General features: G+C 36.5%; 1 protein-coding gene across 4 annotated transcripts; it reads left to right on the top strand.

Annotated features, from left to right (window-relative positions):
- On the top strand, positions 1-27,326 carry LOC102584559 (vacuolar protein sorting-associated protein 53 A). Of its 4 annotated transcripts, XM_006340495.2 has the most exons (26): positions 1-182; positions 275-407; positions 606-700; positions 2,827-2,883; positions 3,046-3,196; positions 7,234-7,304; positions 8,302-8,426; positions 8,916-9,076; positions 9,181-9,322; positions 9,789-9,852; positions 21,746-21,931; positions 22,034-22,075; positions 22,911-23,015; positions 23,106-23,165; positions 23,894-23,971; positions 24,380-24,487; positions 24,574-24,639; positions 24,934-25,011; positions 25,090-25,223; positions 25,307-25,400; positions 25,526-25,603; positions 25,823-25,885; positions 26,393-26,461; positions 26,556-26,651; positions 26,785-27,110; positions 27,192-27,326. In XM_006340495.2, exons 2-25 carry the CDS (start codon positions 350-352, stop codon positions 27,076-27,078), a joined length of 2,475 nt encoding a protein of 824 aa, XP_006340557.1. In that variant the 5' UTR covers positions 1-182; positions 275-349; the 3' UTR covers positions 27,079-27,110; positions 27,192-27,326. The 4 variants fall into 4 exon arrangements, with proteins under 4 accessions (XP_006340557.1, XP_006340559.1, XP_006340558.1 ...); XM_006340497.2 differs by having other exon boundaries at positions 315-407; positions 26,785-27,326; XM_006340496.2 differs by having other exon boundaries at positions 299-407; positions 26,785-27,326.
- Positions 27,327-27,657: the final 331 nt, after the last annotated feature.

The raw sequence follows: 27,657 nt of genomic DNA, 5'->3' as shown, positions 1-27,657 counted from the left end.
GTTGTACTCTTTGTTTATCTTTGTTCTTCTGCAGCTCTGGTTCGTCTTCTTTTCTCCATCTTCTTCCCCATGAACAAGAAGAAGAAGATTTACCTGCGACAGAGCACATGAACAAGAAGAATAATCGAGAAAAAAGCTTCAAAAGGATTAGTATAAATTACTATATAGCAGCAGAATTGAAGGTATTTTGTTTCGGATCTTTACTTTGAGTTATCAAAATTACAGTTTTTTCTCCATAGTATTGGTCGATCTCGTTTGACCGGATCCGACACAGATCACACACCCTTACCCGTGTCAGTGACACGGCTTGGCAGCTTCCTTAGCTGGTGCAGCTTCAGCAGGAGATCTCATGGCGGCATCCGACAAGCAGAACACGTTGGATTACATCAATCAGATGTTTCCCACAGGTCTTTTACTTGTTTATTTACATTTCTTCTCTCTATCAACAAGTTTGCAGAACAAGGGTTTTAACCCAATGCTGCTCATGATCTCAATCTGTTTCCCCTTTTCCTTTTATGATGTAGTTAATTTCTGAATTTTGACTTATCCCTATTAAATGTTTTGTCCCTTTTTGAATAATCAGTTGACACATGGTTGTTGTGCAGAAGCATCTCTATCTGGTGTTGAGCCCCTTATGCAGAAGATACATAGTGAAATTCGTCGTGTTGACGCTGAAATATTGACGGCTGTCCGGCAACAGGTGAATTATTTTGCATCTTCTTTCTCAGTTACTACTCTTTGCCTAGCTGTCTTCAAGTACAGATATTTACATATGATGATGTCATGTTTTGTGACTGCTGATTATAACCCTTAGACTGTAAGTGCTGATGCTTCAAGGAGAAAGCTCAGTTATAAACAGACACTATAATTCCGTTGTTCTTGTACTTTTTACTCAATTATTCTAAAAATATAGAAGAACTACTCTCTAATAAAAAATTCTTTATCATATTGGAGTAAGTGATGTGAATCAGTCTATGCCTTAATTCCAGTAGGTGTCGGTAACTTCTATATCTTTTCCACTCTAGTCAAAGTTCAAACCATATTGGGATAAATGATAATGGAGAAAAGGTGATAAGTTATTCTGAACGTCCATCATCTGTTCTTTCTCCAAACAAAAAATACATTATGTAGTCCCATTTCTGTTTCTGATCAAGCCTGGAATTACTAAATGGTAAATTGATGTTCATTGATTAATATTTCAATAATGGCCAAAGCTAGATAAGAGTTTGCCACAACTGTCAGATAGATTATATAAACTATAATGATTGCCCACTGTTGCTAACAAGGTTTAGTCCAAGTAACGAGTCGAAGAGTCTAAGACAGGGAAGACCTTTAAGATCATGTATTCAGTTCTGCAAATTCACCTTTCAGTTTTTTCACAAGTATAAAAAGATTATAAGAAAGATGGCCCCTGATATTTTTGAAGAACCTGTTGTTTTGAGTCTACATTTTGTGTACCACTTGCTTCAATAAAATTATTACTTTACCAAAAGGAATTTTCTTGGACAATCTGTATCTCGATGCAAGTTTGCCTGTACATAATGTACCTCTAAGATTGCATTAGAAGTACTATAGTTTGAGTTTATTTTGTTAGGAATTCTTCAACAACAATGCCTCAATCCAAAACAAGTTAGGGTCGGTTATTTGAATCCTCCTTTTTAACTTATCTCATGCCATAGTCATACCAAATAAAAGAAATTAAAAATGGTAAATATGTATAAATAATATTCCCCATCTCAAATTTATGTGACACTCTTTCCTTGTTAGTCAATCCCGAAAAGAATGTCAGTTTTCTATATCTTGTAACAACTTTACTTTAAAATGCCCATTTTTATCTTTAATAGGATAATTTATAGCTACACAAATATCCATGGTTTATTTTAGACCAACAAGTTTCAAAAATCTTCCTTTGTTTCTTAAACTTCGTGCCCGATCAAACACCATCACATAAGTTGGGATGGAGGGAATAGTAAAAAAATAATATTAGGAGTTCTTCATCAAAAAAAAATAATATTAGGAGTTCTCTATGTTTTTACCGGCATAAAAATCTAAAATACTCCTAAAAAGCATCAAACCTAGTTAGAAGTACTAACATGGCTAAAACATATTCCTAACTAGCTTATACCAAATACATTAAGGTCCAAGGGTTTGTTCAATTGACAAAGGTTGACGGACTTGTGTCTTAGGTCACAAGTTCAAGCTTTGTGTGAAGCGAACTAAGTTCAATATATAATTAGAGAGGTAGAAGGGAAGATCCATTGTCCCTGAGTTTCGAAGACTGCGGCCGGCCCAAAGTGTTGGCTCTAGATGAATTTTTCGATCTTGAAAAAATTGATATCATTTCCTTCTCAAAAAAAAAAATTGATATCATTTATATAGATCTTTTTCTTGTATTGTGCCCTATTTTTAGCTGTCTATATGGAAGAAATTATAGGTCTTTCGAGACAGCTTCCATCCATGTATATTTAAATGTTCCTCCATCTCCTTTAAGTGTTAGCACTTTCACTCATACTGTTAGGAATTCTTCAATCAAATTTAATAGACTTATGCACCATATGTCATTATGCTTTTCCTTTCTTTTTACTCTTTTATCTTTTATTTGGTGAATTTTGAAGGTAAGAAATACATCAATTTTGACTTTTCCTCTTAAGAGAAAAAGAAGAGAGAGGAGATATGAGAAACCTAGAATGTTTAATTCATCAAGATTACCTTATTTAAGTAATTGCTGTTATTTCTCCTGAACAATGAAACTTCATGATGTTTGTTTTTATTTTTATAATCATGGTAAGAACTATGTTTTTGAACTTTCGCCTTTTCATATTTCAGAGTAACTCTGGAACCAAAGCCAGAGAAGATCTTGCTGCAGCTACTAGTGCTGTGCAGGTATGTTCTTTAAGCTTGCTCTCTTTTCTATTGTATGACAGAAGCTTTAGCTGTGTGAAGATAAAGTCTATTAGTTCTAGATACAGCAAAATCGTTCGATATCGCTTATCTATGTGAGATATTTGGTGGTTTCTTATTCATTATTTGACTTTTTTAATCCAGGAACTCATGAATAAGATTCGAGAAATTAAGACCAAAGCAGAGCAAAGTGAAACAATGGTTCAGGAAATATGTCGTGATATTAAGAAATTGGATTTTGCAAAGAAGCACATAACAACAACAATTACTGCCCTTCATCGCCTAACCATGCTAGGTTAGTCTCATTTTTCACTGTCAAAGTTCTTTGGATTTTTTCTGTTTTGTGCTTGAAAGAAGATTTTAGGCCGATTTGCTTCCTTCTCCATGCTTAAAAAGTAAATTGTTGATGAAACCAGTAGATCTTTTATAATTTCATTTTCATATACTATATGCACTTTGCTGTCCTTGGAAAGTGGTATTTGAACATTCTTATATATAGAATAGGAATCCTCCATCTGCTCAAGCTTTTATGTTAGATGCTAGGCTCTACGTGGAAATAAAGAAAATTTCAAATTTGAGCTTGCGGTTGACACCTTCTAAGCAAGGTGATGCTGTGGAATAATGTATTGGTGCCCAAGAGTATTTAGACTCAAATCTTGTCCATATTTTTGCAGGAATTAGGAGAGACCTATTGGGTGTTATCCAAGTGTATTTCCACCTTTAGTCTCTATATCTTTTCAAGTGCTTATTTGCGAGATGGCTATATCACAACTTATTCACGTAGAGAGAATGTAAAAATGCCTCATTTGTGTTGTCTTGCACCAAAAAACCACCTTATAAAGATATAAATGGAACTCTAAGAAAAGAAAAGAGAGGAGAGGAAATAATTGATAGTTTTTTTGTTTTGTTTTTGGGGTTATTATGAAAAGAAAAAGAAAGGAATGTGAATAATTCCTAAGGTTCTCGGACTCGGGTGCGAGTGTTTGATACTGGTGCAAATCTAGAGGTCGGATCCTTTATGATCTAAATTTTAAGATTTAGGGATACAAATACATTATACATCTATGGGTACGAGTGCGGGGATTCAACTAAAAGTAATTTAAATATCTAAACATAGAGTTATAAAACCTAAATTATGAGATATTATGTGTAAAACTTGAGGAGAAAATATTGATCAAGAGGAGAATCCTAGAAGGAGATATAAGGAAAGGGAGTGATAATAGAAATATATATAGAAGGGTATCAGAGTTTGTGGTAACTTCATTTTCCAACTGTCTCTCTACATATTCCATTTGCGATGTGCATCTCTCTCTCAATTGAGTCCATCAAGCTGTCGTGAGATTCTTTATCTCAGTTCAGCATGCGAAGCGACTAACTCTACTCCAAGCCTACTCCTTAGCCCATTAGCCTACTCTCTATCTATTTGCTCCATGCTACTCCTTAGCTTGTTTGTGCTACCCTATCTCTGTACTTCAATCCCTGTTCACCCCGTGGAGCCATTCCTACTTCCTTAACCAAATTATGGGGAATTGAACCCATGGTGTACAGAGATAGAGATAGTGTCAGAACCCTATGGATGGGGAGTATGGAGGACAATCAGAGCTTTATGGATCTCTATGGAAGAAAATGTGTTTCTCAAAGTTGGAAATGGCAACAAGATCAAGTTTTGGAGAGATGGATGGATTGATCAAATTCCTCTAAGTGAGTCAATCCTAGATCTTTTCTCAATCTGCAACAATCCTGAAGCCAGAGTATGTGAATGCTGGACAACTCAAGGCTGGGACCTATCTTTCAGAAGGCTATTGAATGATTGGGAAGTAGATAGAGTGGCTTCTTTCCTGGGAAAATTGGGGGAGCCAATCTAGTAACAAATGCACCAGATAGAGTTATTTGGAAGCACAACAAGGATGTCGAATTCACAGTAAACAGTGCTTACAAGAAAGGCATACAAGTTGGGGTTAGAGGCTACCATCATCACTGGAAGAGTATTTGGGAGAGGACTGATCCCCACAAAGTGAAATGCTTCACTTGGTTAGTCATCAAAAGAGCTTGCTTAACTCAAGAAGTACTGCAGAAGAAAGGAAAACAACTAGTCCCTAGGTGTTTCCTATGAAATTTGACTGGGGAAACAAACAAACACCTATTTTTACATTGCAAATTCACTACACAAATCTGGGAGATGTTCCTCAACATCACATGCTGTAGCTGGACTATGCCAGAACACACCTCTGATCTTTTTAAATGTTGGATCAGGAGGGGGGGGGGGTAGCAAGACTCAAAAGAAGTGGTGGAAGCTAATACCATCATGCCTATGGTGGTCAGTGTGGAAGGAAAGAAATGAGAGATGTTATCTAATTCCATTCACAAAGTAAAATGGAATTGTTTGGTATCTTTACTTTTTTGGTGTAAACAGCTCTGTATAGAAGATGTAGATCAAATTATAGAATTAATAGGGAGCTTGTAATTTTGGTTAGGGCTGTAAATTTTTGAAGGTGGCCAGCATGTCCTTAATGCTGAAGAATACAACTTTACCAATGTTAAAAAAAAGAGAGTATAGAATTAAAAAAAAAAAAAAACCAAGAAAAAGAGACACAAAAAAGAAGAAAAAAAAAGGAGAAAAGTTTCTAATCCATGTTATCACTAGAATCAGGTTACACATTTAGGAGTGTTAAGAGATATATCACCTGTTTTTCATCAGCTGTGTATGGGTATCGATTGGGTTTGTACTGATCCGGTGTGATTCCACCTGTTGCCTTAATGTTTTGGATTGGATGCTCAGATTCTTTTGCAAATAGAAATGCTAGAAATGCTTTTGTTCATGACCCGTACCCTCTCCTGTATCCAGAAGATCTATTATCTCCTTCAAAGTCAAGTCTCCCTCTGATATCTAATTTCAGACTTCTTGGTTAATTAAGTTTTTCCTTTAATACATCTAGTTTCTATTCTATTGGTCTATCCAATATTTGAAAGAATCTAGAAGTAAAACTATAGAATTTAGAAATAGATTCTTGAGTCTATCTTATGTTCTTGATCTTTGTCAAATAAAATTCCACTAGTTAAATCACGGTATTGCTTGCTTGTATTTGTTTCTTGTCTAGTGCTTTTTATGTTGACTTCACATTCATTTATTTAGATTTTTTGTTGTTCTAGTGTTAGTTTAATATACCTTACATTGTAGTAGCTTATAGATTATAGTGGTGAATGATGGTAAAGTAAGGTCATGTTCTCGGGTCGGGTTGGGGCGAAGGTCAAGGGTGGCGAGGGAGCCGCTAGGCTTAGAGTTAAGTCTTGGAACATTGGGACTTTGATGGGGAAGTCTATAGAGTCAGTGATGATTTTGAAGAAAGGAAGATCAATATAACTTGTGTCTAGGAGACCAAAGGGGTGGGAACCTAAGGTTAGAGATATATACAGGTTTAAATTGTGGTATTCAGGAGGCTCGTGAAATAGGAATGGAGTAGGCATTTTTGTAGATTGAGAACTCAGGGAGCTAGTGGTAGAGGTTAGGAGGGTGAATGGCAGGATGATGATGATTAAGCTAGTCATTTGAGACCTTGAACATTATTAGTGCTACGCAACTCAAGCGGGCTGGATGAGGAAGTTAGTTAGCGATTTTGGGAGAATTTGGACCATGTAGTGATTGGTATCCCTCCCTCCGAGAAGCTGTTCATTGGAGGAGATTTCAATGGTCACATTGGGACAACTTCAAACCTTCTTTGTATTGTTTTACTTGAGCCAGGGGTCTTTCAAAACAACCTTTCTGCCTTCACAAGGTAGGGATAGGGTTTGCGTATTCTTAACTCTCCCTAGATCACACTTGTGTGATTACGCTGGGTATGTTGTTGCTATTTTTCTACTTTCAGATCTATCTGATCTCGAAAGTAGGGTTAACTTTCTACTTTCTGCCTTCACAGGGTAGGGATAGGGTTTGCGTACACTTAACTCTCCCCAGATCACACTTGTGTGATTACGCTGGGTATGTTATTGTTGTTCCCAGTATTAGATACTTCACTTTTTTTTTGGATGAATCGACATCAGATACTTTACTAGCTATGAGAGGACATAGAAGTTCAAATGTATGTGTTATTGAAGGACACGAGTGTTGTACCCAACATGGATACTAACATAGATATCCTCTCAAAAGTGATCATGGATGATGAGAAAAGGAAAAACATACTTTTATTAATAATTGAAGTTATGTGATATGAGATATCAACAAAAGAGTATCTATGCATACTTAGTTCAGCGTTTCTCCTTACAAAAGATACATTATCTGAACACGTTTCTCCTTATAAAAGAAAAACATCATGTGATTCTTTTGTCCTATAACAGTCTCTGCAGTAGAGCAACTACAAGTAATGGCTTCCAAACGTCACTATAAAGAGGCAGCTGCACAGCTTGAGGTATTTGGCGGTTGCTTTTCTACAGTATAAACTTTTCATTATTTAACCTTCACCATCACATGACAACTTGCTACTACAATTGTTTCTTGTACAAGAATGCATGTTGTGCACTAGGACCTAGGTTTAGTTATAATTGAAACTTCTGTTGTTGCAAGATGCTTGCTGAACCAGAGTTGCTGGATTCTATAGGAGAAGTTCTGAGTTGACCCATTGTTCTTAATTGGTGTATTAAAGGAGGTTTTTGTGTCATTTTATTATTTTTTGGCTCACGGATTTACTATTTAAGTGGTCAATGCCATATATTAATGTATGATTATAGGCTTCACTTAACCTAAGACTTCATCTGGGTGCTGCTGATTTAAAAGTATATGTTACTACTCTTGGACTTTATGTTTGCTCCGTAATAAGTTACAACTCTAATACTCTGTAATTGTCTCTAGAAATATAATGATATGGTAATATATATTTCTAAAAACATGTTTTTCTTGAGAAGAATGACTTCTGTACTTGACTTATTTCAATTGAAACTGCACTTGTTTTCTGAGTCTCCCCTTTCTCTTCCCTCTTTTCTTGAGGTGAATTTAAGTTGTCTGTGTGCAGCAGGTTTCTTGAATACTAATTTATTAAGAAGTGTAGGTTATATTTCTAAAAATATGTTTTTCTTGAGAAGAATTACTTCTATGCTTGACTTATTTCAATTGGAACTGCACTTGTTCTTGTGAGTATCCCCTTTCTCTTTATTGAGGTGAATTTAAGTTGTCTGTGTGCAGTAGGTTTCTTGAATACTAATTTATTAAGAAATGTGGGTTATCTCTCTTAGATATGCATATCTCGTTGTAATTTGTATTGGCTGAAACAACTGTATAAAGTGAAGTTATACATATTACCAAGGCCTTCAGCAACCAACGAACACACACTTTATTCCATGATATTCTAATGCTGTCGCTCTCACAAATAGGATGGATGTGCTTCTAATTCCTATCTTGTGATGTTTCAGGCTGTAAACCAGCTCTGTAGTCATTTTGAAGCCTATAGGGATATTCCTAAGATTACAGAACTTCGAGAAAAGTTTAAGAGCATCAAACAAGTCCTCAAGTCACATGTGTTCTCTGACTTCTCCAGGTTGGCTTCAATTAACTTGTCTTCTTATCTGCCATGGTAGCTCAGATGTACCTTTGTCAATTCAAGAATCAACATTCTGTTCATGTGTTCTCTTAAAAGTTGTTGTGATAGGTTCTTCTGAATAAGAGCTCTTAGATATAAGAAAAGACGCGAATATATTTTCTTTAGATTTCAAGCACATTGAAATTGTTTCTAGGTTTTCTATTTAGCCTTCATTATGATTTACTAAAGGTATCTCTTCGCTATGCATGAGTGAGCTACTTCTTGTGCCATAGGAATTATAAATAAATGGAAGATCTGAGTTGCCCTGTTGGCATGTGTCTTGCTGGCTTAAGTATACCCATCTCTCTCTCCACCAGAAAGTTACTATAGTTGCCTAAAAATCAATGTCCATTCTAGTGGGTATATATTTACGTTTACGTGGTATTGTACATCTTTATTGTTTCTTGTTTCCATCATTTTTCTCAACTTCCTTTCATCGCCTTACAGTTTAGGCACAGGGAAGGAGACAGAAGAAAGTAACCTATTACAACAGTTATCAGACGCCTGCTTAGTTGTTGATGCTCTCGAGCCTTCTGTTAGAGAAGAGCTAGTGAAAATTTTTTGTAATAGAGAACTCACCTCGTACCAGCAGATATTTGAAGGAGCAGGTTTGTCCCACTGACCATATCTTTTGTTACTGCCAAGTCCGATTAGTCCATAAGATAGTTGGATGTCTGTGGTTCCTAACTGCCTATCACATTTGCAACTACAGAACTAGCTAAGTTAGACAAAACTGAAAGAAGATATGCTTGGATCAAGCGTCGGCTAAGAACAAATGAGGAAATTTGGAAAATTTTCCCTCGTTCATGGCACGTCGATTATTTGCTTTGCATTCAGTTCTGCAAGTTGACAAGGTTGGATATTTTGATTTCTTTTCACCTTTTTCTTTCGGCTGCCTGAAGAACGCATGATTACTTCGATGAATCTAAGCAGTAGTAGGGTATTACCATGTTGAAACAAATTCTGTTGGGATTCCTCCTAGCATGTAGCATCTTATATACCTGTAAAGCTCACATGATCCTGGAAATTTCTTCTCAAATTGCATTGACGACTCTGCCTTCCAAAGGAATTTCCAATGGTATCTCAAGGTCATTACTAGTGAAATCGCAGTCTCAAATATTGATTCCAAGAGGAGACTAACTTGCTCTGTTCTATCTGACAATGCCCTTTCTCATCAGTGAATAATGTTAAACTGCAGTAACGTTTCTTTAAAAAAATATTATTTGCGTATTCTTCTTTAATAACTAATAAGATGTTTTCTTTGCTTTCCTCCTACTGTTTCGACCTCTCTTTTGGCTCACTATCTTATTTTCATTCTAGGTCTCAACTTGTGGAAATCCTTGTTAGTATGAAAGAAAAGCCAGATGTAGCAACCTTGTTGACAGTAAGTTTCTTTCAACTGTTGGCTTAATCATTTTGAACTTTTCTCTTCTCACGACAGTGAGGATGAAATTTAACTGTGGCCTGTTTTTTTTTTTTTAGCAAAATCCTCAAATTCTTCTTAGATAATAAATAAATAAGAAATTATTTTCCTAGTTTTTAAAACTAGGCTTGTATATGAAAAGTGTAATAAATAAAGACTCGTGAAATATTATTAAGATGTGTAAATTAATTGTTACATTGAGCTAGGGGTGGCAATTGGGCAGGTTAGGTTAAATTTGGGTGCGTTAAAATGGGTCAAGACAATAAACGGGTCAAAACTATAAATGATCCTAAAGTCTATTGCGACACTGGATCCAATAGCAATTAACTAATGCCGGTAAAGATTTTATTACTCTTTGTTAATGTGTATATTTATTGTCGCTAAAGATTATTTTTGTTGTAGTGACTATCAACAAATGTTTATCAAAACTAGGGGTGGCAATTGGGGGATTGGGTTAAATTTGGGAGGGTCAAAATAAATCAAGACCCAACCCAACCCAAATTTATTTTGGGCCAAAATGGGTTGGGTCAAAACGGGTTAGGTAACGGGTTAGTAATGAGTCATAACCCAACCCGCCCAAATTTTACTAAGTTTTAATAGTTTTATTTGTAATTTTATAAGCTTTTAGTGCCTGATAATTTTTTTAATTATTAAAACTGTATATAACATATAAAATTAAAAAAAAAAATTAAAAATATTTTGACAAGATTTCTCAAAAATCAATTTGGGTTACATATCAACCCAATTTTTAATGGGTTGAAATGGGTTGAGCTAACAAATGGGCAAGTCAATAACCAACCCAAACCTAAATGAGTTGGGTCGGGTTGGGCAGGTTGGGTTTGATGTTTCCATCCCTACATTGAGCCCTATTTATACACAATACATTATAATCCTTTTCCATGGACGATATTACGCACAATCCTATTCTTACATTCCCCCGGTGCATATAAGTCATATGTACCAAACTTGTAATAGATGTAACTAAAATGAGGACCAGTGAGGGACTTGGTGAAAATATCTGCAAGTTGATAATTGAACTTCACAAATTTTATAATAATATCTCTTGGGAGTATCTTTTGTATGACAAAGTGACGGTCAATCTTAATGTGCTTAGGGCATCTCCAACCCATCCTCTATTTTACTCTCCAAATATAGAGTTTTCTATTTTTTTCAGACAACCAACTCCAACCCAATTCTCTATTTTACTCTCTAAAAAGGAATCTTTTTCTCTCTCCTCAATATTATATTATTATTTCTATTTCATTTTTATTTTCTTATTTCATAATATAAATCATTTCTTCTTTTTGCAAATAATCACTCTATAATCTAATCTTTATGTAATACAAAATTTTATTTTTTTAAAATTCTTCATTTAATATAAAATTATATTTTAATCTAAATTTCTAAATAACATAAATTGCAATAAATATTATATATAATACATATTAACGAACAATTCAAATAAAAGTGAAAACATCATAAATATTGTATCATTGTAAAAATTATTTTAAATTTTACATAAATACTCAACTTTCAAGACTATTACGTTACTCTCATAAATGTTCTATTAATGTATTACGGAGTTCAAAATGAGCAATTTTTGTCCTTATTTTTTTAGGTGTAGCTAAAAATTGTTTAAATTAACAATTTCATCTTATATTCAATTACTCCTTACTAATTTACTTCCCCTATTCCATTTTGAACTATAACATCAAATATTTTCATGCTCATTAAAAAGTGTAGTTTAATAATTTATCACTATAACATAAAAGTAGATTGTTTGAATTATCATGTAAATTTTGTGCATACTTCATAATGAAAAATAATTATAATTTAAATTACATTATTAAAATGACAAAAAATAAATTTAAAAAATTAAATTAGAAAAATTGTTAATTCGGGATGGAAGTAGTATACTTATCAATAATATGTTTTAGATGTTATATTACTTAGAAAATAATTACAAATATTAGAGACTTAATTAATAATCTTATATAATATAAATAATATTAAAATAACTTTAAATTACATATTTAAAGTGACAATTTTTTTAAAAAATAAAATAGAAAAATCATTAATTTTGGTGGAAGTAGTAGCTTGTTAATAATATATTTTAGATGTTATATTACATTAGAAAATAATAACAAATGATAAAGACTTAACTAGAAATATAATATAAATAATATTAAAATAATCAAAAAGTAAAATAGAGAGGTGAATAGTAGTTCTCCAAATTTGGAGAACTACTATTCACCTCTCTATAATTGAAGAATTAGAGAGTGCTTGGAGAACCCATTCTCTATTTTACTCTCCAAATATAGAGAATAGAGTAAAATAGAGATGGATTGGAGATGGTCTTAGTCCTCTAATGAAATACTCAATTTGATGCGATATGAAAAACTGGTTGGTTATCACACACAAGTTCCATTCGACTAGTTTCTCCAAATATTAGTTCTCTGAGCATTTGTTTAATCCAAACTAGCTCAAGTTGCTACAACCCTCGCTTGATATTCTGCTTCTACACTGGATCGAGCAACCACACTCTATTTCTTGCTCTTTCAGGACACTAAATTACCTCCTACTAAAACACCATATCAGGATGTCAAACGTTTATTGGAAGGTGATCTTGCCTAATCAAAGTCTGTATATCCAACCATTTGTTCATCGCCTCGATCCTCGAAGAGTATTCCTTTGCCTGGAGCTGACTTTGTGTATCTTAGAATGCGGGCAACTGCATCCCAATGACTATCACAGGGAGAATCCATAAACTGACTTGCGACACTCACTGGAAATAATGTCATGTCTAGTTACTGTGAGATAATTTAACTTGCTGACGAGTCACTTATATCTTCTAGGATCATTGAGTGGCTCTCCCTATCCAGGCGGTAGTTTAGCATTCAGATCCATAAGAGTGTCAATGGGTCTACATCCCATCATTCTTGTCTCCTCAAGAATGTCTAAGACATACTTACGCTGTGAAACATCAATACATGATCTAGATTGTGCAACCTCAATACCTAGAAAATACTTCAGTCTGCCAAGGTCTTTAGTCTGGATATGTTGAACAAGATGTTGCTTTAAATTTGTGATACCATCGTGATCATTATTAGTGATAACAATATTGTCAACATAAACCACCAAATATGTTGAATTCCTTTGCCTTCAAAACATCTTGAATTCCTTACCCTTAAGATAGTCCACCATATACAGTCTGGGATCATAATTCATCTATTTTTTAAGCTTTTGTGCATCTTTTGCTCCAACTAGATAGCATGTCTAGTGTATTCAGTGGCATTGTCCAACTCAAAACCAATCATTGCTAGGAATATGTCCCATAGTTGAGTAGTCCCCTACAATGTAAAAACAGATGACTGTTTGTTTCTGCACTTTTTCTACATAAGTGGCGGATAGAGCAAAAGTGTATTCCCCTTCTTTCATGTGTCAAAAAGGCCCTCTTGACTACCAGCCAAACTGCCACTTTGCATGGTATTAAAACCTTCCATCATTTAGATGTCTTCTAAAACTGAGATCCCATCCTTGATTATTCCAGATTTCACTAATTTTGGCCATGTATAAATACGAATGTCCTAATTGTATATGGACCAAGTTTTATCTCAAAAAAATAAATTGTGTATGAATTAAGTCCGGAGGATCTACAACTGGACATGTTGCAGAGGAATTAGGAAAGGTAAGGTAGTAGAGGCCACATCTTTTGAGGAGCTTAAAAGGCTCACATCTTTTGACATCAATTTCAAAAGTGATGAGAAAAGAGAGAGGGGGAAAGGGGCCAAGGTTTTACCATGAAAGTAAAACTTGTGTCATGAAATGTAAGGGGACTTAATAGTGGGGATAAAAGAAGATTGGTGAAGAGCTTAATTCTCAACTGGAACGCAAACATAGTCTGTCTACAGGAATCTAAGCTAGAGGGGGAGTTTGAAGATATGATAAAAGAATTATGGGGTGAAAGATGGGTCAAATGTGCTTGTCTTCAAGCTAGTGGCACTAAAGAGGGGATTATGATGTTATGGGATAGCAGATTATGGAGAGGGGAAGTTCTGGAAATTGGCTCTTACATTCTGACATGTAAATTTGAGGCTATGTTGCAGGACTATAAGTGTCATATTACAGGAGTATATGCTCCAAATTGCACATTTGAAAGAGAACATGTATGGGAGGAAATAGGAGCTGTCAGAAGTTTGTTTGAGGGACCATGGGCAGTGTGTGATGACTTCAATGTCACAAGATTTCCACCTGAGAAAATTGCAAGAGGAGAACACCAGCAATGATAGATTTTTCAGATTTCATTGAAGACATGGATCTTTTGGATTTACAACTAGAAGGGGGGAGTTTTACCTGGTTCAAAGGAGACAACAATAATGCTGCTTCTAGAATTGATAGGATTCTGATATCTAAGGAGTGGGATGATAGTTTCTGCAAAATTAAACAGGCTGTGTTGCAGAAATTATGCTCAGATCACAATCCAATTGCACTACAATGTGGAACCTAGGGTCACAACAAATGCTATTTCAAGTTTGATAACTGGTGGTTGAATAATGAGGGTTTTGTGGAAAGAGTCAGAGGGTGGTGGGAGTCTTTTGTCTTCGATGTGTAGCCTAATTACATCATGGGATGTAAATTAAAGGCTTTAAAAGTTAAACTGAAGGAGTGGAGCAACACGAGCTTTGGAAATCTAAGAATGCAGAAAGTCCAAATATTGAGCCAGTTAGCCATTCTAGATACTGTAATGGAGAACGTGATTTTAACAAAATCAAAGGCAGCTTTGAAGGCAACTCTTCTAATGGATTATGAAGAGCACTTAAAAAATGAAGAGTTGGCATGGAGACAAAGATCAAGGGCACTTTGGTTGAAAGAGGGAGACAAAAATACCAAATTTTTCCACAAAGTGGCCAATGCACATAAAAGAAGCAATAACATTGACCAACTGATGATTGAAGATGAACCTGTGATGGATCCAGTGAGAATCAGAGGGGAGATTATTGAGTTTTATCAGAAGTTATTTTCAGAAAACACAGGTTGGAGACCTTCAATTAACTTGATCAATTGTCCAATGATCACAGAAGAGGAAAGAGAAGCTCTGCAAGGGGAGTTTGAGGAACAAGAAGTGTTTTCATGTTTGAAGATGTGTGCAATGGACAAAGCTCTTGGTCCAGATGGCTTCACAATGGGGTTCTACATCAAATGCTGGGATGTAGTAAAAAAGGATATCATGGAAACTTTCAAGAACTTCCACTTTCATGGTGTCTGAGAGAAAAGTTTCAATGCCACATACATTGTTTTGACTCCAAAGAAGAATGGAGCCAAGGAACTGAGAGATTCAGGCCAAATCTCAGTCATATGAAATCTAGAACAATGTGGTTGAAAAATGTGAAATGAAGTTAGCTAGATGGAAATCACAATATCTCTCCAGGGGTGGCAGGTTGACCTTGATTAATTCTGTTCTTGATTCACTACCAACCTATATGATGTCAGTATTCCCAATTCCTAAAAGTGTAATCACTAGGTTGGATAAAATCAGAAGAAATTTTTTTTGGCAAGGAAACAGTGAGAGGAAAGGCTACAGCTTGGTTAAATGGGATGCTGTGATAGTGGGAAAGAAGCATGGAGGTCTCGGAATAAGGAATTTGATGAATCAAAGTAAAGCCCTTGTGATGAAATGGTTGTGGAAGTTCAATAATGAAGAGCGGTCTTACTGGAAGATAACTGGATGACCAAAGAAGTGACTACACCATATGGGGTTAGTGTATGGAGATCCATTAGATCTCTGTGGTCTGAGTTTAAGGCTAACACAAAGATCAAAGTGAGGAATGGAGAGAAAACATAATTTTGGAAAGATGCTTGGCATGAGGCAGCTAGGCTAGAGGTCTTGTATCCTGATATATATTCTCTAGTATCTCACCAACAGAAGACCATAGTAGATCACTGGACTGCTCAAGGGTGGAACTTCATCTTTAGAAGACAATTAAATGATTGGGAGATTCAAAGGGTAGCAGATTTTTTCAACACCATTGGGCAATTTAATGGACTGGAAGGAGGTCAAGACATTTTGTGGTGGAAAGGCAATTGAAAGGGCAGCTTTAAGGTGGGTTGTGCATACAACTGGTTGAACCACACCAATCAGCCTCAAAGTCATGGGCCATGGAGAGGAATCTGGAAGTCAAAAATTCCACTCAAAGTGGCATGTTTTGTCTGGTTGTTAGCCAAGGAGGCTGTACTGACTCAAGACAACTTAAAGAAAAGGGGGATACCATTATGTTCTAGATGTTTCTTTGTGGGGAAACTGCTGAGACAGTTAACCATCTCTTTCTACAACTGCAAGATCACAAGCCAACTATGGAGGTTATTCCTGAGTCTTAAGGGTATGTCATGGACCATGCCTGCCAAGATCACAGAAGCAATCCAGAGTTGGGAGGAAGCAGGAAAGCAATCCAAGAATAGAGACAGATGGAGAATTGCCCCAGCTAGTATATGATGGGCAATATGGAAGGAAAGGAACTCTACAGCTTTTGATAGTGTTGAGAATAGTATGCAAAAAGTCAAACTAAATTGTCTTATGCTACTATGGTTTTGGTGTAATCAATTATACTCAAATGATACTATCTCCATAATTGATGTACTAGACTCAATTTAGTAAAAGATAGTAGGATTTGAAGTACATGTTGTAAATACTGATCAGTACAGTTTTAGTACTGACTTTTGAGGAATAGACAAAGTTACCAATTTCAAAAAAAAAAACAGGCAAATAATGATGCTATCCTAATTGCAAATGAGGTGGTAGATTCCAGAGTTACTCCAGGAAAGGCAGGAATTTTGTGCAAATCAGATATCGAGAAGGCATATGACCATGTAACCGGGGATTTTTTGCTGAAAATGCTCTCATGTATGGGTTTTGGAAGGAAGTGGGTTCACTGGGTAAGATATTGCATCTCCATTATAAGATTTTCAGTTCTAATCAATGGATCACCTGAAGGTTTTTTCCCTGCAAACAGGGGTTTGAGGCACGGCTATCCTTTGTCTCCTTTTCTCTTTTATCAGTCGTGGAGGGTCTAAATTACATGATAAAGGTGGCTAGGAATAATGAATGTCTAAGAGGTTTTGAGGTAGTCACAAACCAAACCCCAAGTTTAAATGCCAGCATGGAAGTCACACACCTCCAATATGCTGATGATACCTTAATCTTCTGTGATGCTGAAGAAGGACTGAAGAAGGGCAATTACTGAATATGAGATCAATTTTAGTGCTTTTTGAGGGAGTTTCTTGACTTCATATCAACTGGAGGACAAGCCAGTTGTTCCCAATCAATGAAGTCCCTAATATGCTGGAGTTGTTTGGAATTCTGGGAGGGGAAGTAGGCTCCCTGCCTACTATGTACCTAGGTATGCCTCTAGGTGCCAAGTCAAAGGCCATGAGCATTTGGAACTCAGTGATTGAAAGTGTGAGAAGTTAACTAGATGGAAATCTCAGTACATCTCCTTTGGTGGCAGAGTCACTCTCATCAATTCTGTTTAGGATGCTCTCCCAACCTATATGATGTGATGTCTATCTTTCTCATTCATGATGGAGTGATAGAAAGTTTAGACAAGATTAGGAGAGATTTTCGTTGGAAAAAGGGAGTGAGGAAAATGACTCTACTGCTCGACACTTGGTCAAATGGAACGAGGTTCTTTGGGGAAAGAAGCAAGGGGGTTTAGGATTAAGAAATCTGAAAATACAAAGCAAGGCACTTAGACTGAAGTGGTTATGGAGACACTCACAAGAGCCTCAAGCACACTGGGCAAAGTAATTAAAGCTAAATATGGAGAGGAGAACAAATGGATGACAAATGAGGTATCTACATCCTATGGTGCAAGTCTATGGAGGTCTATTAGAATATCTTGGCCCTTTTTGAGAAATAATACAACTGTGAGGGTAGGCAATGGAAGTAAGACCTCCTTTTGGGAGGAATGGCTAGGACATGCTAGTTTAAAAAACCTTTTCTCTGAGATGTATGTGTTGGCAGTACATCAACAAACGAGTGTAGCTGACAGTTGTACACAAGAAGGATGGAACATCCAGTTCAGAAGGAATTTTAATGACTGGGAAATTGAAACTGGGACAAATTTTCAGAGCTCTGGCAGAGTTCAAAGGGACAAAACATGAGGCTAATAGACTATGGTGGAACAAAGATAGCAAAGGCATGTTTAAGGTGAACTCAATATACAAGTTTTTGAACAAAGGTGGCCAACAGCCACCTTAATGGCCATGGAAACAGATCTGGAAGACAAAAATCCCCTTCAAGGTGGCATGTTTTACTTGGTTACAGGCAAGAGATCAGTCCTGACACAAGAAAATCTCAGGAAGAGGAAGTTCTCTATGTGCTCGAGATGCTATTTGTGTGGAGAAGAGGTTGAGACAGTCAACCATCTGTTTTTACAGTGCAGGATAACAACCCAACTTTGGAGGATTTTTATCAGCCTTAGGGGTGTTGTTTGGACTATGCCTAACAGAATCACCCACCTCCTCTATAGTTGGGAAGAGGTAGGTGAGGGAGCTTCAGACAGAGATAGATGGAGGATTGTCCCATCCTATATCTGGTGGACAAACTGGAAAGAGAGAAATGCTAGATGTTTTGAGAGCAAAAGTTGTGATATTCATGAGATCAAATTGAACTGTATCAAACTTTTTTGTTTCTAGTGCAAACAGATGTACCTAGAGGATACTGAGTTTGAGATCCTTGGTTCTATTTAGATTTTAGATTTAGATATCTTATTTTGTTGATACGTTGTAATTATAGTTTTCAGTTTAACTCATGTACTGGTTTTAGTCAATACATGTGAATGTTACCTTTCCATAAAAAAATGGAACTGATTATGTTCTCCTTCAAATAAAGAAAATCTTTGACACCTACACTGTTAGTCTGAGCAACATGAGCATTCCTTGTTGGTTGACCGTGCATAGAATAACATACTTCACAAGTGTGTCCATACCTGTTACAATAACTACACTTTCTCGCGATATTTCAAAACGACCTCCTCCTCATCTATTTTCCATAGACTAGGATGTCCGATTTTCTATTGTCTGAGATGTGAGAAAAGAGTCAACAGTTTGTGAGGAGAGTAGTGTGTGACTAGGAGGCGTGGCAAGGAAAAGTAACTCAGAGAATAGTACATCAATTATAGGAATTGTTGGACTAGCCAAAATCAGATCACGCACCGAATCTAAGGTTCTTAGGAAGTCCAACGGTAAGAGCTAGAAACATTGTCTGTCATAGTTCTTGTTGTTTTTCAACAATGGCAGTGACTGACATGTTGTTGGCGGTAGGTGACATCAAATCTCTCAAATTCTTTCATGACTGCTTTACTTGTACCAAGTAAGTAGACTCGTGTGATTCCTATTTCTTTAAATTGTCATCCATGATATCACATCATAAAAGTGAGATATGTAATCAATGTATAAAGCGCGAGTCTTTTCCCAAAAAGAATAGCATGTTTGAATTGGGTGAAACAAGGGCATCAACTTGGAATCAATAGATCGCTACATGAGACTACATAATTGAGCATAAACCTTCTTTCACTGGCCTTGGGCCTTTTCATCCACCTCACTAGCCTTTGCCTTTTCATTCACCACACTGGCCTTTTTGTGTTAAGTGATCTTGAATACCTTGACCCTTGCACCACAACTCAACCAAGGAAGCCCAAGCTAAATAGTTTGAACTTCCCATTAATGGTTTTGAAGTGATCATAGGGCTTGAACTTTCAATTCCCATGTTTTTGGAGCCAAAATATCATACCCAAAGGACATGGTTGACAATTAATCACAAATACTGTCAGATATGCTTGAAAGTTGTCGAAAAAGGGTCGAGGAAGCTGCTGGTTGTCTTGAAGTTCAGACGAGGTCGCTGAAAAGCTGACTGGAGTGGCCAGATTAGGGTTCCGACGGCTGGAATCTTTAGAAAGATATCACAGGTTAGTCAGAATTCCTGGACGACCCCAGGGAGAAATGATCAGTGTCAGAATCTGTCCGGAAAAAATCTCACGCGCCCTGCGCGTGTAACAGACGTGCCGCCGGAGATGAAGGTCCTACCGGCACATGACGGCTATTCTTGTGGAATAGTTTTCTGGAGTTTCTTTGCTGGAGTTTTCTCTAACTTGTGGTGGTTTCATATTTCGTAACCCACCGAGAGAGAGTGACGCGAAACAGCCCTAGCAGTTGCCGGAAACTGAAGCACGACAACTGTCTGCCTGAGTTTTCTTTCCCGGATTTTCTCACCAGATCTTTGATACCATGTGAGAATAAACACTCAAGAAATAGATTTCGTCTACCAAGCGAGACAGAGTGCGAATATTGTTAAGATATGTAAATTAATTATCACACTGAGCCATATACATTACATTCCTTTTCCAAGTAGGATACTATACAGAATCCTATTCTAACAAAAAGTTTTAGGATCTTTTTTTTTTCTTGAAAACCATAACAGTGCTTTCTACAATTACAAAAACCCAACCATGCTTTGGACTACTGCTTCACAAGGAACCTATCATATCAACTAGTGATTCAGTCTCCTCTACATAGTTTTCTTTACACCAAAAATGAAACAAAAGAATAGAGTTCATCTTGACTTTCTGCACATGATTGCTTTTGTCTTCAAAAATTCTGTAGTTCCTCTCCTTCTAAATTGTCCACAATATACAAGCTAGGACAAGTTTCCACCACTTCTTTTGTTTCACTGCACCACCATTATAGTTCCAGCACTTCAATAATTCACATCTTGTTGCTGGCATAGACCATCCTAAGTCTTACCAAGTTCAAAAAAAAGTTGCCACAATTGTCCAGTTATAGGACAATGTAGAAACAGATGGCTATTGTTTTTCTCTGGCTGCACCACACATACAACATCTAGAGCATAGATGAAATCCCCTTCTTCTTAAGTTTGCTTGAGTGAGACATGCTTCTCTTGCTACAAGTCAAGAAAAACATAAGACTTTGTAAGGGGCCTTAGTCTTCCAGATGAACTTCCATGGTCACTGGTCAGAAGTTTTAGAATCTTTTGCTTTCAGTATAATTAATACTCTCGTCCCCCTCCCACATCCCTAGCTGTTGAAACTAGTTGTTTTAAATACTTTGCCTATGCCTTTTTTGATTGCCTTTGTCACTTCTTAACTCTTTTGTATTCTTCAAGTCCTTCTTTGTTATTTAATGTGATACAACAACAACAACATACCCAGTGAAATCCGACAAGTGGGGTCTGGGGAGGGTAGAGTGTACGCAGACCATACCCCTACCTTATACCTCATGGAGATAAGGAAACTGTTTCCAGAGGACCTTTGGCTCGAGTATAACATATCAGAATGATGAAAAACGGTGTTATTTAGTGTGATGCTTGAGATAAATGAGCTTTTGACTCTTTTTACTAAATGGACTAATCATTCCTACCACACATTACCAAACCTTCAGAAAACTAAAAGATGATAGTTTATGATAAATTTCCTTGGATATTTACTTTACTCCTTATGCTCTACCAAATCTTCACTTGTCTATCAATCAACAACTCCCTCAGCCATTCATAAACTTAAGTATAAAGTACAGACGCACCGATACCTGTTTCTCTTCCCTTTTGTAAAGTTCTCTTTGTCACCACTCAGAAGAAAATTACTTTTGATTGGATGTTGAAAAGGCAACTTCACTGTTTTAGCTTTTTGCATATTATTTATCCATCAATATCTGTCTTTATGTTCACTTAGGAAGCTGAAAAACCAACTTCACTGCTTTTATCTTCTTCATATTATTGTACATCAACGTTTGTCTTCATGTTGATTTTCACTGTATTGTTTGGAAATTCTTGTGGGTGCACTTCTAGGCTCTACAGCGCACTTTGGAATTTGAAGAGGAGTTGGCAGAGAAATTTGGTGGTGGAACCCGCAGTAAAGATGCTGTAGATGACAATGAAGAAACAGAAAGGAGTGGAAACAAGAGTCAGACAGTTTCAGACATTCGGAAAAAGTATGAGAAAAAGCTTGCTGCTCATGATGGTAGTCAACATGAAGTATGTGTCTGAAATTCTTTCTTTAGTTGTAACATCATGCCAAGGTGGATCTGATAATGCTAGTTTGTACAGTCGTTTATATTGCCTTGTGTGTCTTGTCAGGAACAAGATGGACAAAAAGATTCATCAGTGCCGGGAGCTGGTGTATGTATTTTCTACTTTCTTGAAATATTGGTTATTGGTGGTGCTTCTTCTCTCTTGCCCGCTTAGCTAATACTGATGTATTTTCTACTTTCTTGAAATATTGGTTATTGGTGGTGCTTCTTCTCTCTTGCCCGCTTAGCTAATACTGATGTATTTTCTACTTTCTTGAAATATTGGTTATTGGTGGTGTTTTTTCTCTCTTACCCGCTTAGCTAATACTGAAGGTCCACAACATCCTGCGCTCGAGAAATACGTTGCTTCAGCCCTCGAATCAAGGAGATTGCGATACTAGGATTTTGTTAGACTCAGAAGCATGATTAACTCCATCTCTATTTTCTGTCACATTCCTGATGATTTATGGGAGGGATGAACTACTTGGACTGTTACTGTAGAGTTTTGATATGGTGAAGGAGAATCCTTCCTTTCATTAATCATATTTGCATTCTGCACAAGATTTTCGATAATTTTCCTGAACACATTTTTATAGTCAAAATTTAATAAGTAGAGTCTTAACCTGCTACAAGAGCTGCTGATTTCAGAAAATTGCTTCAATTCTGAGATGGAAAAATCTAGTACAGTGACATTTTTTCTGCATACAAGTTGCTGTGATGAATTGAAGGCAGCCGTGCTCTCAGTGCATGCATAGATCTCTAAAATTACATTTATATGGACAGGTCATAATGGAACATCACTTGGGGCTCTGCTAGCATGGTGACTTAATAGTCTTGCCAAAATTTTCTTGTTCTGCTTTCTACACATTAAACATTATTCTTCCAGTCTTGTTTTTCTACGGTTTTCAAGCAGGTGAATGATATTATGTTTTGTTTCATGTCAGTTCAATTTCCGAGGGATTATCTCATCGTGCTTTGAACCTCATTTGTCGGTTTATATAGAGCTGGAAGAGAAGACTCTTATGGATAGTTTGGAAAAGGAAATGCTGGTACAAGCGTCAATAGCATAAATGTTCATTGTTTTACTTCTCTTTATGTAGATCTCCCCTACTGATTAAAAACTTGTGTCTCATACCTAGGAAGAGACATGGGAAATTGAGGAGGGAAGTCAGACTAATATTTTGTCTAGCAGCATTAAGGTAAAGTATTCGATATTTCTGTAGGTCTGCATCAGGGGACCATCAGGGAAACTCGAACAATTTTTTGGGATTATTTTTCTACTTTATTGAGCTCCTATATCATCAAATGCTGCATCATCAGTCGAGCAGATATGGTTGCGGAAACATTGCATAATCTATAGAGCCAATATGATTGCATAAATTGTACATTATTGGATGTTGGGTAACCTGACCGTTCATCATTTGTTAGTGTGAGAATTTTGCTTTTGGTAACGCTGTTGGTGTTTATCTCTCGAGTTTTTGTATTTTCGACCATTGCTCTACTCTATTCTGTCATCTTTTAAACAACCTTTCCCCTTGTGCTAATCAGTCAAACCCTGAAACAATATGAACAGCAAATAAGCATTGCAATATAGATGGCAACGATTTTACAAATCAATCATAATGAATAGAAGGTTGACACATCAAACTCCAAAGAAAATAAATAGATTAGTAATAATAGTAATAATAATAACTAAACAATGCTTAGTTAACATGGATATATTATGAGGTTTGACCTTACGGGTCAACTCGTTAATCACTTCTAATTCCCTCAACAAGAGGAATACTTCATTCCAGATGAAGATGATGTTCTAAGGCTCTAATATTGAGTCAAGAAGATGCTTAAAAATTGTAGTGTGAGTTATATGGTAATTAGATTTTATCTCACCTGTTCTGATCTCACTAGCTTGTTGCCTTTTTTGCTTAAGGTCTTTGTAATCATCAGGAGGAGCTTGAAGCGATGCAGTGCTTTGACGAGAAACCAGACATTGTTTAACCTCTTTAAGGTGCTTTTTCTAGATTATATGATAATGTTTGCTTCTTGGCCTAGTATACTTTCTTGAGGTTGTGAAATTTGATTAAAGAAGTTCATAATAAAAGAAGGGAGCTTCTTGTCAACTCGTAAATTATGGTTTTGATGAGGAGAGTGGATCCATTTTGACATACAAATGAGATGTCAGATGGCAGCATTCGATAGTGACTCACCTTAGTAACAAAGGGTTAGAACCTTAGCCTTTCTAACTTTGAATGACACCTTATGTCATTCATTTGCAGAAATTTACAAGACTTCTATAATATATTCATGTACGTAATGACCCAAAACTGATCTATGAGTGCAGAGGCTTTACACTTCAGGATCAGTGAGCTAGGCGATGGGCCTACATGAACTAATACTGTTGATCTCTTTGTAATAGGCATTTCAAAAAGTTCTTATAGCTTATGCTACAAAACTTTTCGCTAGATTGCCAAAGGGTGGTACAGGAATTGTTGCAGCTGCCACGGGAATCGAAGGACAGATTAAGGTATAGTGTCAATTATCACCTGGAAGCTTGGCTATCTTTTTCTGTTACTAATTCCCCACTTGATACCAATGAAATATTTTCTCCAGACTTCGGACAAGGATGAAAGGGTTATTTGCTACATAGTAAATACTGCAGAGTATTGTCACAAAACGGTCAGTTCTCACTTCTCTCCTTGTATGGGTGATTTAGGTATTAAATTTAGTAACATATCCAGTTCTGTGTGCTAAATTGGAATTCCTTTAACCAATGATGGAAAAAGGTGCAGAACTATGTGACCCTCTTTAGTGCATTTTTTAGTTGGTAAAGGTTACTGAAGTTTAAACTATAACCTAAGGAGATGAGGAACTGTTGTCATAAAAATTCAGAGAGAAATTCCCAAATATTGCCATTTTCTTTTCTGGCGTCTCCTCAAACTCACGCCAAACTCCATTTTATCGTGTTAGCAGTGCGGAGAATTAGCAGATAATGTGTCGAAACTGATTGATGCTCAATTTGCGGATAGAGTGGATATGTCTGAAGTACAGGTAGAACTTGTTCTAATGGTTCGATTCGTAAATTCTCTTATGTGGTGTCATGGCTTTATCATTTAAATCCATTTTCAGGATGAATTTTCAGCAGTTATTACAAAATCATTGATTACATTAGTGCATGGAATAGAAACAAAGTTTGACTCTGAAATGGCTGCAATGACTCGGGTTCCATGGAGTACTCTCGAAAGTGTTGGTGATCAGTCAGAGTATGTTAACTATGTCATACAATGCCATCTTCAAACAGAAGTTCTTGTGATGATTTCTTCAAAACTTGTAAATTTTACTGCAGCTATGTCAATGGCATAAATTTGATCCTTACCAGTAGCATTCCAGTGCTTGGAAGCCTTCTGTCTCCTATTTACTTCCAATTCTTCCTGGATAAGGTGAAAATAGTTTTTATTTTCAGACAATTCTTTTTAATTAAAAAAATATAAGGCCTTATCTGTGTAAGTATCTGATCTCTGCATCACTTCTCAAATATTGAACTCATGTTTTCATCATTGTGCAGCTTGCGTCATCTCTTGGTCCACGGTTCTATCACAATATCTTCAAATGCAAACAGATATCAGAGACTGGAGCACAGCAGGTACTGTTAACCTTGATCTACTGTGACTTCAGTTTTTCCATTTTTCTCATCAACATAAATCTTGACTGAGTGAGCCAAGCTGGCCCTCCTACTATTGGAGCCACTTGAGTTCACTAGTGTACGGCTTACTAAGAGTTGCGGTGTCAGATCCATGTAGCTTATAAAATGGTGATCATCTTAATGTAGTTTTAATTTAACTGGCACAACATCATTGCACAGATGCTTTTGGATACACAAGCGGTAAAGACTATTTTGCTGGAAATTCCTTCTCTGGGAAAACAAGTAAGATTGCAAGCATTTCAGAAGTGTGTAAACTTCTTTCTCTTTTCTTTTTGGTTTGGTCTGTTTTATTAAATTTTATACTGACATTTTGTCCCTATCACTGTCATTCTATTTAACATTTCCATTTCTATACTTTGGGGCAACCACATATTTGCACTTCATTCCTGAAGTAATTTGTAGTTTTGATGAAATAAAGTGGCTCATAGCTGCAACTGAATATGATTGATCCTTGAAAGAAAAATAGGCAAAGATGACTGTTGCTCATTTGAAATATTCAGTGTCCTGATGAATATGAAACTATACTGTTACAGAAAAAGCAGTTATAATATCTCTAAATCCTTCGCATGAAGTCTTCTCCTTTGTCACTAGTATTTTGTGCACTGAGTTCGTCTTCTTGTAGTTATTGCCTCCAGTAAAAGCTTTCTTGCTAAGTTTCTTGATGCCGTTGGTATAATAGTTTAAAACAAGATCATTGGCTTAAACGCTTTAGAACTTCATTTTGAACAGACAGCAGGAGCTGCTAGCTATTCAAAATTTGTCAGTCGTGAGATGAGCAAAGCAGAAGCATTATTGAAGGTCAGCGATTGTCTGATTGATCAATTATAGTCTGAAACAAGGCTCTTGTATTCCTTCCTCTGGATAGTATACTGAGTTTTCTTTATTTAAATAGGTCATACTGTCTCCAATAGATTCTGTGGCGGATACATACTGTGCGCTGCTGCCAGAGGGAACACTGACAGAGTTTCAGCGTCTTTTGGAGCTTAAGGTTCTGCTATTCATTTTATTCTCCCGATTTTCTAAATCTAAAATGTTATTTCTGAGGTTTCTATGAGATAAGCAGTTTGCTGGATGTTTTTATCCATTAAGAGCATAAGACCAAAATTAAAATTTGAATGCAGGGCCTGAAAAAAGCTGATCAGCAGAGCATACTGGATGACTTCAACAAACGTGGGTCAGGCATATCTCAGCCGACCATTATGGCCCCTTCATCTGCCCCGAACACCTCAATAGCACCAGTCATAACTAATGCTGCAGCATCACCTGGGGCTATCACTTCAAGAGAAGATGTGCTGACAAGAGCAGCTGCTCTTGGAAGAGGTGCAGCTACCACAGGCTTTAAGAGATTCCTCGCGTTGACAGAAGCTGCAAAAGATCGCAAGGACGGGCCATTCAGGAAGTTATTCAATGGATGAGAACCAATTTCTGAGCTCATCATTCTTGGCAGGTCTTTTCCTTTATTAGCTTCTTCTTTGTATTTTCCCTATCATTATTGTTATATCAACTGTTCGTTATGTTTTTTTTCCAGGAATAGCAAAAGCTATTGGACAATTTTTTGCGGTGTAGATTGTAAATTAGAGTTTATCAAAATCAGTATCATATTATGTCAATTTTGAAATTGATACCATAGCCTTCTCCACTTTTAATGCAAAATTTTCCAAGATGTGCTGCCCAGAAGTTCATGATTTATTCGGGTCAAATCACCTTCTCTAACAAACCTAAACACATGCGAGGTCACCTTCGCTCAGGCCAATAATCTTCTACTTCTAGTCGACTGCTTTATGACAGGCTTTCCTCTTTCATTTGGCTCTGGTCGCTCGTCTACCTTCTGCCCTAGCAAGTAATAAAATGATGTTTTTTTTTTATAGTCAAGTGGCTTTCCGCTCCTGCATTAAGATTGAAAATGAAAACCTGTTGTACAAAATAAAGGCCATCAATCAGAAAAAAGAAAAAATATGGAAATAGTCAATCAAGATCTAAATGAATTCGTATCT

Source organism: Solanum tuberosum, unplaced genomic scaffold, assembly GCF_000226075.1.
Source record: "Solanum tuberosum cultivar DM 1-3 516 R44 unplaced genomic scaffold, SolTub_3.0 scf00019, whole genome shotgun sequence".
Taxonomy (NCBI): Eukaryota; Viridiplantae; Streptophyta; class Magnoliopsida; order Solanales; family Solanaceae; genus Solanum; species Solanum tuberosum.
This window is presented reverse-complemented; position numbering and strand designations above follow the sequence as displayed.

Bases quoted from the DNA above. Each gene is read 5' to 3' on its own strand.
- LOC102584559 (XM_006340497.2), top strand. From the start codon at position 350: ATGGCGGCATCCGACAAGCAGAACACGTTGGATTACATCAATCAGATG. The intron at 408-605 runs GTCTTTTACTTG...GTTGTTGTGCAG, and splicing joins CAATCAGATGTTTCCCACAG to AAGCATCTCTATCTGGTGTT. The intron at 701-2,826 runs GTGAATTATTTT...TTCATATTTCAG, and splicing joins TGACGGCTGTCCGGCAACAG to AGTAACTCTGGAACCAAAGC.